The sequence below is a fragment of the Oncorhynchus keta genome, chromosome 17 (assembly GCF_023373465.1).
Source record: "Oncorhynchus keta strain PuntledgeMale-10-30-2019 chromosome 17, Oket_V2, whole genome shotgun sequence".
NCBI classification, from domain to species: domain Eukaryota; kingdom Metazoa; phylum Chordata; class Actinopteri; order Salmoniformes; family Salmonidae; genus Oncorhynchus; species Oncorhynchus keta.
The window spans coordinates 750,413-768,713 of NC_068437.1; the positions used below are offsets into that span (position 1 = coordinate 750,413).

The window sequence follows — 18,301 nt, forward strand, 5'->3', positions numbered from 1 at the left end:
CTTACTTGAAAAAACTCCACTCGACTTGACTTCCTCTTAGAATGCATGACTTGGACTTGACCCGAGACTCAACCCATTGTGACTCGACTTGAGACTTGCACCTTGTGACTTGAGACTTGCTTGTGACTTATAGTGACAACCTCTGGCTCAACCATCTACCCATGAGCCCCCTCTGTTTTTATTTACTGTAATGAGCCCACTCACCCACTGAGCACTGACCGACATTGGACATCCATGGACCTTGAAAAGTAGTTGAAATTTGGTCAGTCGAAATCTGAACCAATCATAGACATCTGTTTCACAAGTTTGTACAGCACAGTACAGTGCAGTAGAGCACATTAAAGTACAGTACGGTAAAGGAAAATATATTATAGGTCAGTATAATACAGTACTCTACAGTAAAGTAGAGTTTAATACAGAACAGTACAGTACATTAGACTACACTAGAGTAGAGTACAGTATAATTTAATGTATTGTACTTTACTAAACTCTATTCTACTCTACTGAACTATACTGTGCTGTACTGAACTGTACTCTACTCTAGTGTGCTGTACTCTACTGTGCTGTATTCAAATCTAATTTTATTTGTTACATGCTTTTTAAAAAACAGGTGTAGACTAACAGTGAAATTTTTACTTTTCCATTGCAGAGTTACAGATAAATAAAGACATATTTTTAAATAGATTGTCATGTTCTGACCTTAGTTCCTTGTGATGTCTTTGTTTTAGTATGGTCAGGGCGTGAGTTGATGGTCAGGGCGTAAGTTGGGTGGGCAGTCTATGTTCTTTTTTCTATGATTTGGTATTTCTGTGTTTGGCCTGGTATGGTTCTCAATCAGAGGCAGCTGTCAATCGTTGTCCCTGATTGAGAACCATACTTAGGCAGCCTGTTTTCACCCTTGAGTTGTGGGTGATTATTTTCTGTTTCGTATCTGTACCAGACAGAACTGTTTCGGTTTCATTTCGTTCTCTTGTTGGTTTTGTATTTTAGTGTTCTCAGTTCTATTAAAGAATATGAACACTTACCACGCTGCGCATTGGTCCTCACATTCTTCCACCACAGACAGCCGTTACAGAATCACCAACCACCAAAGGACCAAGCAGCGTGGTAAGGAGCAGCGCTATATGGAGAAGGTGACAACATGGGACGAGATAGAAAGGTGGTCGGTCGACCCAGGGAGAGTGCCGGAGCCCGCCTGGGATTCTCTGGAACAGTGTGAGGAGGGATACCGACGAATGGAGTTGGCACGGCGATCAAGGAAGCCCGAGAGGCAGCCCCAAAAATGTCTTGGGGGGTGGCACACGGGGAGTGTGGCTAAGTCAGGTAGGAGACCTGCTCCAACTCCCCGTGCATACTGTGGAGAGAGGTGGACCGGGCAGGCACCGTATTATGCCGTGAGGCGCACGGTGTCCCCGGTGCGCAGGCATAGCCCGGTGCGTTACATCGCAGTGCCTCGTATCGGCCGGGCTAGAGTGGGCATCGAGCCAGGTGCCATGAAGCCGGCTCAGCGCATCTGGTCTCCAGTGCATCTCCTGCATCTCCTCGGGCCAGGGTACATGGCACCAGCCCTACGCATGGTGTCCCCGGTTCGCCGGTTCGCTACGGGGAGTATCCAGCCAGGTAGGGTTGTGCAGGCTCAGTGCTCGAGACCTCCAGCGCGCCTCCACGGTCTGGTCTATCCGGTGCCTCTTCCAGGCACCAGCCCTCTGGTGGCAGCCCTCCGTACCAGGCTGTCTCTCCGTCTCCTCCCTACAGTTGCTCCTGCCTGTCCAGCGCTGCCAGAGTCTCCCTCCTGTCCAGCGCTGCCAGAGTCTCCCTCCTGTCCAGCGCTGCCAGAGTCTCCCTCCTGTCCAGCGCAGCCGGAGTCTCCCTCCTGTCCAGCGCTGCCGGAGCCTCCCTCCTGTCCTGCGCTGCCGGAGTCTCCCTCCTGTCCTGCGCAGCTGGAGTCTCCCTCCTGTCCTGCGCTGCCGGAGTCTCCCTCCTGTCCTGCGCTGCCGGAGTCTCCCTCCTGTCCTGCGCGGCCGGAGTCGCCCGTCTGTCCTGAGCTGCCAGAGCCGCCAGTCAGGAGCTGCCAGAGCCGCCGGCTAGTGGTGGGGCTGCCTCTCAGAGCCGCCGATAAGTCAGGAGCTGCCAGAGCCGCCGGTCAGTCAGGAGCTGTCAGAGCCGTCCGTTACTCCGGTGCTGCCGGAATCTCCCGTCCATTCGGGACCCGCGGCAAGGGTCCCCAGTCCGAGGTCGGTGGCGAGGGTCGCCACTCCCAAGGCGCCACTTAAGTGGGCCGAGACTATGATGGAGTGGGGTCCACGTCCCGCGCCAGAGCCGCCACCTCGGACAGACGCCCACACAGACCCTCCCCTATAGGTTCAGGTTTTGCAGCCGGAGTCGGCACCTTTGGGGGATGGGGGGGGCTACTGTCGCGTTCTGACCTTAGTTCCTTTGTGATGTCTTTGTTTTAGTATGGTCAGGGCGTGAGTTGGGTGTGCAGTCTATGTTCTTTTTTCTATGCTTTGGTATTTCTGTGTTTGTCCTGGTATGGTTCTCAATCAGAGGCAGCTGTCAATCGTTGTCCCTGATTGAGAACCATACCCTTGATTTGTGGGTGATTATTTTCTGTTTCGTATCTGTACCAGACAGAACTGTTTCATTTCGTTCTCTTCTTGGTTTTGTATTTTAGTGTTCTGAGTTCTATTAAAGAATATCAACACTCACCACGCTGCGCATTGGTCCTCACATTCTTCCACCACAGACAGCCGTTACATAGATAGTGAATAACAATAACAAATAAAAATACTTTGATGTCCGAACTTAGACATCCATGGTTGCTACAGATTTGGTCCGAACGTTACATCTGCACCATTCTTCGAATAAGTGTGTTTTTGTAAAGTTTTCAGTGGAAATTGTTGAAGCCCCCATGCAGTATTTTTTGTTAAAAAAAATAACAATACTGTATGTCTAGTAAATCACTGTGTGTGTTCATTTCATAAAATAAATATATGTTTTATTATTTATTTCCCTGATCCTCCCTGAAATGTTCAGTCTGATCATGTGGGCGTGTTGATACATTTTTTAAAATAATTTACATACACAGCCCTGATTGGTGAATAGGATCATCTAGACTTTAGAGCCTACCTCGCTTAACCTTTCAAAGTAGGAGGATACATATGCAAATAAAAGGTGACTGGTCAGAATAATGAGATCAGATTGTGATGTCATGATGTGTGCTAAAAACTCCATCCCACCTGAACAGGCTGAAATTCCAGGCATTTTTTTTCTCCAAAAGCTCAAACGAAAAGGGCATTATCATAATTTTCACAATGTCCGAGTGTCATTTCAACATCATAGTATGGAAATATAATAAATAAAAAAAACAGGATAATCACATTTTGACTGCACTGCCCATTTTAAAGATAATCATTGTGCATAGAGTTGTATGGTGTGTTTAACTTTGCAATCAATGGTTTTGGCTTGGTATACTATTAAAGTGAAAAATCGGAGTCTCAGTGTCATTCTTTTACGGTGGAATTGCCCAAGTCTCATTGTGAAAAATTGGAGTCACACTTTATTTGGACTATCAAAGTGTTACCGAAAATGTAACTATGGAGATACATGAAAATGTAATTGCTCCCAATATGAGGTTATTCCATTTGACCTTGTATTTTGAAAACAAAAGATGCGATATAGTATGTCTCAAGCACCTTGAGATTTCACACTTTCAAGTTTGCTGAAATGTTGTCATTATTGTGTTATGGTGGACATTCTGGGACGGGAAATCATTGTCAATGACTATCATCAGAGCCCCAAAGAGGCAACTATCCACTGCCCAAAGTCATCTTGGGTAAAACCAAGGGAAATCAACAGTGGAAAGGTGATATGTATTATGTACGTGTGTGTGTGTGCCTGCGTGCAGTCGTGTGTGCATGTGTTTGCCACCTATGCAGTGTGCATGTGTGTGCCACCTATCTGTATCTGTTTGAGTCGTAAACATGTGTTCTGCTCTGAGTCTGAGACTCTAGTGAACAGTGGGAAATGGATTGGCTCAGCCAGCATGCTATCCACAGACAGAACACACATTCCCCTCGTTGTGTATTTCCGACATTTAATGATGATCATGTGTGTATCGGCTTGAGTGTGTGTGTGTATCTGCTTGTGCGTGAGTGTTTTTCTCTGTGTGTGTGTGTGTTCTGCTGTGTGTATGTGATAGAACAAGGATTTCCTTCTCAGTGTAGTTCACAGTTTTTGGTTAGTAAACTGTAAACTCATTCAGCAATTCTTACATGTATTGTGTTGTCTGTCTTATCTTATCTAGTGTGTGTATGTGTCGTGTGTGTGTTTGCTTATTTACCTGATGACATTTGATTTAAGATGCTGTATTCTCTGCTTGTATTCTACCAGTGGAAATGTCTCTGTGTCTGGTGGGGAGCAAGGGAATTTAAAATGAAAAGTTATCTTTTCTAACACTGATGCTTATCTCGAATGGAATATCACGTTGTCTTTGTGAGGAAGTCCCTGTTGCCTTGCCAGAATAGCTGTCGTTGAACGCTTGAGTGCCTCTAGGTACTTGACAAAGAAGCCATAGTTAGTGCGCTTGCTTCAGGAAGAACATTATTGTTATCTGACATAGTCAAGCTTACTAACGTAGATAGAAACTTTGTTAAGTGACTACAATGACAGATACTTTTGGACAGATGAAGTTAGCACAGCATTTTCTATTGAGGACTATTACCTTTTTGTAGTTTTTCTCCATTGCTGTAAATGAAACAACACAGTGTTATTTCTGTACATCATTTTTTTGTTTGCTGTTTAGAGAAGAGTGATATTATAGAATAGAATAGTAATGAATCTGAAAGGGGTAATTTCTTCCTTTATTAACATGGCAGGATGTCAGTCTCTCTCACTCTCGCTCACATGCATGCATGCACGCACACAGAAGCCTGTGCAGAGTGCTGAATGTGTGAGTCTCCTATAACCTGTGTCTTTCTTTTCCAGGCCTGGTCAAGCTGGGGATCCACTGTGTCACATGCCAGAAAGTTGCAATTAAGATTGTCAACCGAGAGAAACTCAGCGAGTCGGTACTAATGAAGGTAAGACTACAGCCCTGAATATAATCTTCTCCGTTCAAGTAGGCACAACATGTCGGGATTTGGGGAGGTACTATCTGAACTTGTCCAATAAGAAATGATTGTTCTCATTTTCTTCTGCAAAAGGCTTTGATGCGGTGCGCCCAAATGAACACGATCCAAATCTACATATCTGTGTGTTGGTACTCTTGCACTCAGGCCTATACAGTATTTGGTCCCAATTGGTTTCTCTCTCTTTACTAGGGTTGCATAATGATGGGAACGTCCAATAAATTCCCTGTTTTTTTCCGAAATCCCGGTTGGAGTCTTCCCGGAATGAGAATGGAATAAGCAGGAAATCTGGAATTCTCCAACCCTATCATTCTGTTTGGACATCTCCTAATGACCCCCAATATCTTTCAGGTTTCCTGGCTTCCTCTATAGCCTGTACACAGATATGGACCATATCAAAGAGTCATTGGAAAAATAAGATTACTTACTACCTGCTCACAATTAGACTCTTTCTGGAGGGTTTCCCTATAATTGGCCCCTCTGCTGGTTTCAGGAAGGGGGGGATGGAAAGGGCAGGGTGAGGCGGAATGGAGAGGGTCATGACCTGACCTGATAAACTATAATTGTCTTTCCTGGGACACATAGAGATAGAGGAGTGGCTGTAATTCTTTAGAAATTAGGTTTGAGAGGTGAGGGTTTGATTTGCAAATTTAACCCAGTCGATTTGCAAATGGAAATGCCTCCATTTGCAACTGTTGTATTAGAAAACCAGAGAGGTAGAAACCAGAATCTTTGATTTTTCTGTTTAATATTTCTCCATTTCTTTCAAGCGTTTCCCGATTTTGTTTTCTAGGGAAGATATAAAGGCCCCTGAAGCAACTACCATGGCTGGTCACAATGACATTGTCTATATAACAGTAGAGTAGACATGGCTGACATAATATGGTCATGGTCAAAGCAGACGGCACACACACGCACGCACGCGCACGCACACACACACACACACCTGTACACGCACATACAGTCTCTCTCTCTCTCTCTCTCTCTCTCTCTCTCTCTCTCTCTCTCTCTCTCTCTCTCTCTCTCTCTCTCACACACACTCTCTCTTTCCCTCTCTCTCCTCTCTCTCTCTCAAACACACACACAAACACATACTCTTTCTCTTCTCAATTCAATTCCAAGTGCTTTATTGGCATGAGAAACATATGTTTACATTGTCAAAGCAAGTGAAATAGATAATAAACAAAAGTGAATTAAACAATACAAAATGAACAGTTAACATTATTCTCAGAAGTTTCAATGCAATAGACACGTTGTGACGGCCCTGAATTTTTCTGAACCGTCTCAGTGCAGCTCCTTCCAATAGGCGCTTTCCCTTTAATTCCCAATTAAATAGCCAGCATCAGCTGCACGAAAGGGGGTTGTGATGGAGACGTGCATGAGGATGTGTTCAACCCTCAGTTCCGAAGCTTCTCGATTCCGTTTGTTTTGTTGCCGTTAAACGTGTGTTTTGTAGCTTAAGAGAGTTTACCCAGGATCGGATCCACTCTTTGCATCCCTGGACTACACCTCTCCGTTCTTCGTGGCCTTTCTCCGCTGGAGATCTATTGGCGGATTGGATTGTCTGACTGACCGACTGACTACCACCTTTTTGTATACGGTATTTCATTTGTTTGGATGTGATGTATACTGTGATTTGTGTAGTTAGTTGTAGTTGAGGACTTAATTAAGAGTTGATCCGCTTTAAAGTTCTGTGGTAAAGTAATTGTTATATTGATTGTATGTTTAATACTGGGTTTACGCTACACTGAATGAACGGACAAACATCGCGTGACAAAAGTCACTTGAGTTCACTGAACTCCTTTACCGGGCTGGACTCTTTTTAGGCCCGAGGTACAGGACATTTCTGGAGGAACCAGAACTCATTGTGATATTATTATATGTGTGTGTGTAATCATTGTTGTTGCTAATACAACCCACGCAACAGAATATAGTTGTTTTTGAAGTTCTTTTCAATGTTTTAAGGGTTTATGAAAAGTTTATTTCCATCCTGACTTTTACATACGTCCTTTGTATTGGTGTAGACTTGACGGACCAGATGGGACTCATTCCCACCCAAACTAAAAGGAGAAACCAATGTTTTCTCTGGTAGGCACAACCTACCTGGCACCCCTATAAATAATAACCTCAAGTCAAAACCGTTACATAAAAAATGGCACCCAGATGGGACAGCTCAACATTGAGAACTAACCAAAGCAAATATTTTGTGTGGAATTAAAACAATGGATTCACCCCAAGATAATGTGCTCATCCATGTCATACCTGTCAATGGGAATACACAGGGCCATTCTGACCATCAAGCTGACAATACAAATCATAATGTGAATGGAGATAATGGAGTTGATTTGGGCCAGAGCCCTGGGAATCTGAATGCTCGGCCTGAGCCACAGGCCACAGGAGGTCTAACCAGTTACTCACTTATTGACATGGATCTGTGTGGAAGTACTGAGCTAGTCCTCCCTCTGACACCCAACCTTCCTCCATTGTCTGGTTTATCTCCAGAGGTTGTAGTCTTACAACTTCAAGGTGACATCCTTGATATTCGTCGGACTCAACAACATCTCCAAACTCTTATCCACCATAAATTCAAATGTCTGAGGGAAGAGCAACAACAGAGTGCCATGGAATTCAGAAACTCACTGAGCACTCTAACCCACACGCTGAAAGAGCTCAGTGAGAGTGGAAGACGGGAAATGACTGGTGCCATGGACAGGCAGTTTGACTACCAACGAAACCAACTCACTGCCACTCTCCAATGGCGCCTGCAACATCACCACACTGAGGTCCTCAAGGATGTTAATTCTGTTTTTTCTCCCATGGTTAACACTGTAGACCACTTGCAGACAGAACTCTCTAATTGTGTTAAAATGTTGGATGACGTGTCTGTGGACATGGCCTCCATTAGGCACAACTCCTTACACAGAGTTTCCCTGGTGTCCACTTCAGTTCAGACCACTGAGGGCCAAGCTGGCACCTCTGAATGTCCAAGACCGTATCAAGTAAACCCTTCCAGAAACCACAAATCACAACAGGCCAACACACCTAACTCTCTTCGCAGGAATGACCATCCTTCTCTGGGTGCTTTAACCAGAGCTGAAACCCCAAGAGTCACTGCCTACGCCCCCATCGACATCCCCTTCCTTTCAGTTAATACCGCACCAATCGGAAGCTAAAAGTTACATGATTGGGGTTCAAATGTGGCAGTCTTCTCTGCCATTGCTCCGGTACCACTAACCCTTGATAATCCTTCTGATGATCTCCTTTTACAGGCTGTGAGAAGAGCTCAGCTGGAACAGCCAGAGGAGTTAAGGCTGTTGGAGCAGCTGCAGAATAATGCTGATGTATGTACTTCAAAGCTAGGACGCACCGGGCTCCTGAAGCACAAAATATTCCTTACACAGGAAATGCCGATCAAGCAAAAGCCATATCGTTTGTCCCCAGCGAAGCTAATCATCCAAAAGGGACTCATAAATGATATGTTAACCCAAGATATAATAGAACGTTCCTCCTCTCCCTGGGCTGCTCCTGTTGTCCTCATCCCAAAAAAGACTGGTGGTCTTAGATTTTGTGTGGACTATAGGAAGACCAACAATGTTTCCCAGACTGATGCCTATCCTCTTCCCACCATCCATGAGATCCTGGAGTCATTGTCTGGCGCTGTTGTGTTCACTACCCTTGATCTCAATAGTGGTTATTGGCAGGTTGAGATGGACCAGGAAAGCAAGGACAAGACTGCGTTTGTCTGTGCCGAGGGCTTGTTTTCCTTTAAGGTGATGCCCTTTGGATTAAAGAATGCCCCTGCCACTTTCCAAAGACTCATGGAGATTGCGTTAGGTGAGCTCAAAGGGAAGATCTGTTTCGTCTACCTGGACGATATAATTATCTACTCTCAGAACAGAGAAAGACACTTTCAAGATCTTCAAGCAGTGTTGGACAAGCTAAGAGAAGCTGGTCTGACCTTAAATATGAAGAAGAGCAACTTCTGCCAAACCTCCCTGAAGTTCCTTGGCCATATTGTGTCTTTCGACGGCATTCATGTGGATCCTGAAAAGACAAAGGCTGTACAAGACTTCCCTGTGCCAACCACACTCAAGGCCCTTCAACGGTTCCTTGGTATGGCTGGATGGTACCATCGGTTTGTGTCGAACTTCTCCCAGGTGGCAGAACCCCTCAACGCGATGAAGCGAAAAGGAGCGAAATTCCAATGGACGGCAGAGTGCCAGACTTCCTTTGAAACCCTGAAACGACATCTCATCACACCTCCCATTTTAGGTCATCCCAACTTTGATTGCCCTTTTGTTGTTTACACTGATGCAAGTGATGTTGGACTTGGTGCTGTCCTAGTCCAACAGACTGGACTTGGCACTGAAGAAGTGCTAGCGTTCGCCAGTCGGACATTGAATGGAGCAGAACGGAACTACTCCACAACAGAGCAAGAGTGCCTTGCAGTGGTCTGGGCTTTGGAAAAGTGGAGGTACTACTTGGAGGGAAGACACTTCACTGTGGTCACTGACCATTCCTCCCTTGTGTGGGTGTTCAAGACCAACAAACCAAGCACCAGACTCATAAGATGGGCTCTACGGTTGCAAGAGTTCACATTTGCAGTGGAATACAGGAAAGGAAAATACAACACTGTTCCAGATGCCTTGTCCAGAGCTCCTACTTGTGATAACGGTGGCCCTGATCTTACATGTGCTACTGTCCTGTCAAGCAGTCGAGACTCGCCCAAAACAGACTTTCCCATCTCTGATGAGGCCATATGGAAAGCTCAACAGGATGATCCAGAAGTACAGGCTTTGTACCAGACTATCCTGGAAGATGGAGAAAAGATGGTCAATCCTACCACAAAGCTGACCATCATTGAAGATAAAGTCTACCGAGTCGTACAACTACCTCACAGAACACTCTACCAAATGTACATACCGGACACTCTACGCCTACAACTGCTTCAACATTTCCATGAAGACCCATTAGCTGGTCATTTGGGCAGGTTCAAAACCTACAAGCGGTTGCAAGCGTTACTCTACTGGCCACATCTGAGCATGGATGTGAAGTCACACATCCGAAATTGTCAGGTTTGTCAAATGTACAAACCAGAAGGTAGAAAGCCTGCTGGCAAGTTGCAGCAAACGGTGGTTACCCGACCTTGGGAAATGTTAGGAGTGGATTTGATGGGTCCATTTCCTAGAAGCTCCAATCAGAATGTGTACATGCTTGTTTTTGTTGATTATTATTCAAAGTGGGTGGAGCTCTTTTCCCTGCGTCAGGCCACAGCGAGGACCGTCTCTAACATCCTTACGAAAGAGATCCTGACTCGCTGGGGAGTGCCTGATTACATCCTGTCTGATCGAGGTTCCCAATTTGTCTCTGATCTCTTTGAGGAGACCTGCCAAAGATGGAACCTGAGACAGAAGTTGACCACGGCCTATCACCCACAGACCAATCTCACTGAGAGAGTAAATCGAACCTTGAAGACAATGATTGCTTCCTATGTAGGGACCCAGCACAAACACTGGGACAAGCACCTTCACGAGTTTCGATTTGCCCTGAATTCTGCGGTGCAAGAGTCCACTGGAGTCACACCTGCAGAGCTGAACCTAAGTCGTCCTCTCCGAGGACCCTTGGATATGGTGCTACAGCCCCAGCAGCTTACTCCAGACGCTGCTTGCTATGACCAGGTAGGCCATCTCCATGACTTGAGAGCTCTTGTCTCAAAGAACATGATCCAGGCTCGACTCAAGCAGAAGAGAAATTATGATAAGAACAGACGAGACATGCAGTTCCAGCTTCGTGATCGGGTGTGGCTTCGCTCTCATCCTTACTCGAAAGCTGAACAATTCTTCTCGGCCAAGCTCGCTCCTAAATGGCAAGGACCATATAGGATTGTGGAGCAGATGGGCCCTTTGAACTACCGAGTGGTGAAAGAGGACACAGGTGAAGATATGCGCATCGTCCATGTCTCACGCCTTAAGGCCTGTTACCCTCGGCTGAGGAATTGAGGCGATTGAGCGCCGCAAGGTCCTGGATATCTTTGAAGAGGATAGTGAGGATACTTTTCTCGGATTCCCAGACCCAGAAGTCTCGCACCTTAAGGCCTGTGACTCCTCAGCTGAGGAGCGTGAGCTCCAAAAAGTAATGAATATTTTTGTAGAGGAAAGTGATGAGGAGACCTTTCTCGGTTTCCCCGACCAAGATGTGCCTTCCAGGGCAATGGTCGGCTTTTTCCAGGGGAGGGGTGTGTGACGGCCCTGAATTTTTCTGAACCGTCTCAGTGCAGCTCCTTCCAATAGGGCGCTTTCCTTTAATTCCCAATTAAATAGCCAGCATCAGCTGCACGAAAGGGGGTTGTGATGGAGACGTGCATGAGGATGTGTTCAACCCTCAGTTCCGAAGCTTCTCGATTCCGTTTGTTTTGTTGCCGTTAAACGTGTGTTTTGTAGCTTAAGAGAGTTTACCCAGGATCGGATCCACTCTTTGCATCCCTGGACTACACCTCTCCGTTCTTCGTGGCCTTTCTCCGCTGGATATCTATTGGCGGATTGGATTGTCTGACTGACCGACTGACTACCACCTTTTTGTATACGGTATTTCATTTGTTTGGATGTGATGTATACTGTGATTTATGTAGTTAGTTGTTGTTGAGGACTTAATTAAGAGTTGATCCGCTTTAAAGTTCTGTGGTAAAGTAATTGTTATATTGATTGTATGTTTAGTACTGGGTTTACGCTACACTGAATGAACGGACAAACATCGCGTGACAAAAGTCACTTGAGTTCACTGAACTCCTTTACCGGGCTGGACTCTTTTAGGCCCGAGGTACAGGACATTTCTGGAGGAACCAGAACTCATTGTGATATTATTATATGTGTGTGTGTAATCATTGTTGTTGCTAATACAACCCACGCAACAGAATATAGTTGTTTTTGAAGTTCTTTTCAATGTTATAAGGGTTTATGAAAAGTTTATTTCCATCCTGACTTTTACATACGTCCTTTGTATTGGTGTAGACTTGACGGACCAGATGGGACTCATTCCCACCCAAACTAAAAGGAGAAACCAATGTTTTCTCTGGTAGGCACAACCTACCTGGCACCCCTATAAATAATAACCTCAAGTCAAAACCGTTACAACGTGATATTTCATATTATGGCTATGTACAGTGTTATAATGATGTGCAAATAGTTAAAGTACAAAAGGGAAAATAAATAAACATTAATATGGGTTGTATTTACAATGGTGTTTGTTCTTCACTGGTTCCCCCTTTCTTGTGGCAACAGGTAACAAATCTTGCTGCTGTGATGTCACACTGTGATATTTAATTTTTAATTCAACATTTAATTTGTTTTGGAATTCTTTGTGGGTCTGTGTAATATGATATGAATACTGTATGTGTTTCTAAAATGGTCATACATTTGGCAGGAAGTTAGGATACGCACCTCAGTTTCCACCTCATTTTGTGGGCAGTGTGCAACATAGTCTGTTTTCTCTTGAGAGCCAGGTATGCCTACAGTGGCCTCTCTCAATAGCAAGGCCATGCTCATTGAGTCTGTACATAGTCAAAGCTTTCCTTAATTTTGGGTCACTCACAGTGGTAAGGTGTTCTGCCACTGTGTACTCTCTGTCAAGGCCTAAATAGCATTCCAGTTTGCTCTGTTTTTTGGTAAACTCTTTCCAATATGTCAAGTATCTGTCTTTTTGTTTTCTCATGATTTGGTTGAGTCTAATTGTGTTGCTGTTGCTGTCCTGGGGCTCTGTGGGGTCTGTTTGTGTTTGTGAACAGAGCCCCATGACCAGTTTGCTTAGGGGACTCTTCTCTGGGTTAATCTCTCTGTAGGTGAATGGATTTGTTATGAAATGTTTGGGAATTGCTTCCTTTGAAGTGGTTGTAGAATTTAAAAGCTCTTTTCTGGATTATGATAATTATTGGGTAACAGACAAATTCTGCTCTTCGTGTATTATTTGGTGTTTTATGTTGTACACTGAGGATGCTTTTGCAGAATTCTGCATGCAGTCTCAATTTGGCGTTTGTCCCATTTTGTGAATTATTGGTTGGTGAGCAGACCACAGACCTCACAACCTTAAAGGGCAATGGGTTCTATAACTGATTCAAGCATTTTTTTTGTGCCAGATCCGAATTGAGATGTCAAATGTTATGTTTATTTTGATGGTGTAGAAGCAGGCCCTTCTTGCCTTGTCTCAGATCGTTCACAGCTTTGTGGGAGTTAACTGTGGTGCTGATGATTAGGCCGAGGTAGGTATAGTTTTTTTGTGTGCTCTAGGGCAATGGTGTCTAGGTGACATTTTTATTTGTGGTCCTGGCAACTGGACCTTTTTTGGAACACCATTATTTTTGTCTTACTGAGATTTAATGTCAGGACTCAGGTCTGGCAGAATCTGTGCAGAAGATATAGGTGCTGCTATAGGCCCTCCTTGGTTGGGGACAGAAGCACCAGATCATCAGCAAACAGTAGATATTTTGACTTCAGATTCTAGTAGGGTGAGGCCGGGTGTTGCATACTGTTCTAGTGCCCTCGCCAATTTGTCGATATACATATACAGTGCCGTGCGAAAGTATTCGGCCCCCTTGAACTTTGCGACCTTTTGCCACATTTCAGGCTTCAAACATAAAGATATAAAACTGTCTTTTTTTGTGAAGAATCAACAACAAGTGGGACACAATCATGAAGTGGACTGAAAAACTGAAAAATTGGGTGTGCAAAATTATTCAGCCCCCCTAAGTTAATACTTTGTAGCGCCACCTTTTGCTGCGATTACAGGGTATGTCTCTATCAGTTTTGCACATCGAGAGACTGAATTTTTTTTCCCATTCCTCCTTGCAAAACAGCTCGAGCTCAGTGAGGTTGGATGGAGAACATTTGTGAACAGCAGTTTTCAGTTCTTTCCACAGATTCTCGATTGGATTCAGGTCTGGACTTTGACTTGGCCATTCTAACACCTGGATATGTTTATTTTTGAACCATTCCATTGTAGATTTTGCTTTATGTTTTGGATCATTGTCTTGTTGGAAGACAAATCTCCGTCCCAGTCTCAGGTCTTTTGCAGACTCCATCAGGTTTTCTTCCAGAATGGTCCTGTATTTGGCTCCATCCATCTTCCCATCAATTGTAACCATCTTCCCTGTCCCTGCTGAAGAAAAGCAGGCCCAAACCATGATGCTGCCACCACCATGTTTGACAGTGGGGATGATGTGTTCAGGGTGATGAGCTGTGTTGCTTTTACGCCAAACATAACGTTTTGCATTGTTGCCAAAATGTTCAATTTTGGTTTCATCTGACCAGAGCACCTTCTTCCACATGTTTGGTGTGTCTCCCAGGTGGCTTGTGGCAAACTTTAAATAACACTTTTTATGGATATTTTTAAGAAATGTCTTTCTTCTTGGCACTCTTCCATAAAGGCCAGATTTGTGCAATATACGACTGATTGTTGTCTTATGGACAGAGTCTCCCACCTCAGCTGTAGATCTCTGCAGTGACACTGTATATATATATATGTTGAAAAGGGTGGGGCTCAAGCTGCATCCCTGTCTCACACCAAGACCCTGTGGAAAGAAATGCGTGTCTTTTGTTTGTGTACATGGATTTTATAATATCGTATGTTTTTCTTCCAACACTACTTTCCATCAATTTCTATAGCTGACCCTCACGTGAAATTTTTGTCAAAAGCATGAGAAGGCATTGTCTTTGTTTTGCTATGTTTATTTGTCAATGAGGGTGTGCAGGGTAGGGTGTGCTCTCTCTGTCTGTCTGTCTGTCTGTCTGTCTGTCTGTCTGTCTGTCTGTCTGTCTGTCTGTCTGTCTGTCTGTCTGTCTGTCACATCAGCTCCTACTGAACTTTGAGTCTGCCAGTCCCTCTCACCAGCTCCAAATGTCACCTTTTAATATTCTAATGTACTCCTGTCCCTGCGGTGCGATTAGAACAGAATGTGACACTCCTGACCAGGTGTGTGTTACAACCTCCAGCTCCTCTAGCCCCCGTCACACACCTTCCACCCATCCCCAGGGTCCTTCCTATGATTTCATACGACTCTATGATTGGTCTTAGGGGTCTGGATGTTTTGCTGACATAAGGAAATTAAGACTTAAGGGGAAAATGAAGGACAAAGGGGAAGAAAGGAAGACATTTCACTGTCAAGGCTGTAAATTATTGAAAAGGTGGACATTTCACTGTCAGTGCAGTAAAGGATTCTCCTTACACAGGGAACCATTTCTGTAGGGTATTCACGACACATAACAACAATTACCTTTCTGTGGAAAGAGTGCATTGCTGAAACTAAAATGACAGTCACTGTTTTACCCCATGGATAGTTTAATTTGTGTTTCCCTTTTTTTAATGTAATAATTTTTTTTGTTGTGGTTATTCAGACAGGATATAAAGGAGAGACAGATGAGGGAAGAAAGGCAGATGAGAAATTGTCAACCTAGACCAGGAAGCGAATCCTGGTCTCTGGCACGGGGATAACATGTGGACTAGAGTCAGGCAGGGAACCTTCCGAACGCATCTCTGTACTGTATATAGATGGAGAGAAGAATGAAAGGCCTATTGTAATTGCTTCTGTGTATGACTTGGTGTAAGTGAGAGTCTCTTAGTCATGTTGAATGGCTGTGAGTAATTAAAGTACTGACTCACCACATATATGATTTGGAGAATGGATAGTTTGTTTGACTGACTGTGTTCTGTGCTCTGGAGTGTGTAAGTGGGGTTTACTCTGTGGCTAGGCAGATAAGGTCAATGTGAGATAGGGATGGGGAGTGAGCGGCATGTGTGTGTGTGAGTGAGTGAGTGTGTGTGAGTGAGTGTGAGTGTGAGTGTGAGTGTGAGTGTGAGTGTGAGTGAGTGAGTGAGTGTGAGTGTGAGTGTGAGTGTGAGTGAGTGTGGGAGGAGGGAGGGAGGGAGTGAGGGAGTGAGGGAGTGAGCGAGTGAGCATACTTACGTCCAAGTGTGTGCTCGCTTTCTTTTGTCTGGAGACGGCAGTTAACATTTGTGAAACTCGTCCAGCCTCTCTCTGTCTCCGATGCTGAGCTGAGAGGCCAGGGGGGTGAAGAAGGAAAGGGGAAGGTTGCAGGGAGAATCCTGCTGAAAATAGATTACACAGACACTGTGTGTGCATGGGTAGAGAAGAGTTTTAAACATTGAACCGAGACAGATCTTTTGCTCTGAACCAGTACACTGAAAACAATCTCTCTCTCAAGTCCTCTGATGGGAAAAGAAAGGTTTTTCCTATCTCTCTCTCCTTCTCTCTTTCTCTTTCACCCATGTCCCTTTGGTCTTTTGCTTCTCATGACCTATGAGATATGAACTATGTCGTGTGTGTTTGTGGGTATGGGTATGTGTTTGAACACCAGGCCTTTATTGTGAGAGTGAGAAGGCTCGATCTCCAGTGATCTCCCTCTGAGTTTGGACTCCGATCACTTGTCTACCCTTTATGGTAGATACGTATGTCACCTGTTCTGATTAATTAAAATATTGAAGTTGTAAAGACATGCACTAGTAATTGACTAGCTAAATACTGCAATCAAATTAAAACAATCAAGTAAAAAAAATGATTCCAATTGTTAATACTACTCAATTAATTCAGTGACTTAGATGATTATATGTTTTGCAGTGTATCTCCCCAACAGACTCTACTGTTCTATCGTTGGTGTGGGGTCAAGCATGGGAATGACATTACTTAGCCATTAAGGCTAGATTGTTCTTCAAGTTTCATAGCAGGGTTAAATATTAATCACAGTGGTTATAGAGGGTGCAACAGGTCAGAGCCTCAGGAGTAAATGTCATTTGCCTTTAAACCCCTAGAGTCGATAGGCGCACCAGTGTGTCAATCTAATTAACATGAAGAAAAATAATCCCCATCATAATCTGTCAATTTAAGATAAGAGATATCTGGGTTTTTGCATTGGATTTATCTCAATCCACCGCATCCGCCAGTGTTGCACTTCCACATCTGTGGTGAAAGCTGGCAGAAGCTAGAGCGATGTTTGTCAGACCATGAGACTTGCCGAGAATCTCTCTACTCACGTAAACGTCTGAAGTGTCCGAACATTTTGACCTACAAACTTTTATGACCACTCTATGGAAAGGGAGACGTCGGTACCTGCGATGTGGTAGCGTTTTAACCGCTTGGGCTACAAACGAATGGGACCCCGCTATGGAAAGGGGAGATTCTCACGAACACGATGGTCCATTTTGCTATACATCCCCCACAAGTGTCACGGAACTTGTCTGAATTTAACCGATACTGGTTGAAAAAGATGAATGGAAGTATGAACTTTTTTGGGGTAACCAAAAAAGTGTTAAACAAATCAAAATATATGTTATTTTTGAGATTCTTCAAATAGCCACCCTTTGCCTTTATGGCAGCTTTGCAGACTCTTGGTATTCTCTCAACCAGCTTCACCTAGAATGCTTTTCCAACAGTCTTGAAGGAGTTCCCACATATGCTTGTTTGCTTATTTTCCTTCATTCTGCGGTCCCACTCATCCCAAACCATCTCAATTTGGTTGAGGTTGGGGGACTGTCGGAGGCCAGGTGATCTGATGCAGCACTCCATCACTTTCCTTCTTGTTAAAATAGCCCCTGCACAGCCTGGAGGTGTTTTGGGTCATTGTTCTGTTGAAAAACAAATGACATTTACACTAAGCCCAAAACAGATGGGATGGTGTATCACTGCAGAGTGCTGTGGTAGCCATGCTGGTTAAGTGTGCCTTGATTTCTAAATAAATCACAGACAGTGTCACCAGCAAAGCACCCCCACAACATTACACCTCCTCCTCCATGCTTCACGGTGGGAAATACACATGCGGAGATCATCTGTTCACCCACACCGCGTCTCACAAAGACACGGCAGTTGGAACCAAAAATCTCCAATTTGGACTCCAGACCAAAGACAAATTTCCGCTGGTCTAATGTCCATCAGTCTCCTCTGAACAGTTGATGTTGAGATGTGTCTGTTACTTGAACTTTATGAAGCATTTATTTGGGCTGCAATTTCTGGGGCTGAACTTATCCTCTGCTGCATAACTAACTCTGGGTCTTCCATTCCTGTGGCGGTCCTCATGAGTGCCAGTTTCATCATAGCTCTTGGATGGTTTGTGCGACTGCACTTGAAGAAACTTTCAAAGTTCTTGAAGTTTTCCGTATTGACTGACCTTCGT

At 44.5% G+C, this 18,301-nt stretch overlaps 1 protein-coding gene across 5 annotated transcripts in view; it reads left to right on the plus strand.

Annotated features, from left to right (window-relative positions):
* The window catches only part of brsk2a (BR serine/threonine kinase 2a), a 433,387-nt gene that overhangs the window by 209,777 nt on the left and 205,309 nt on the right, over positions 1-18,301 (plus strand). For all 5 annotated transcript variants that reach the window (XM_052465216.1, XM_052465218.1, XM_052465220.1 and 2 more), the window contains exon 2: positions 4,987-5,081. In XM_052465216.1, the coding sequence (XP_052321176.1) occupies positions 4,987-5,081 (95 nt within the window). The remainder of the gene's footprint in view (positions 1-4,986; positions 5,082-18,301) is intronic.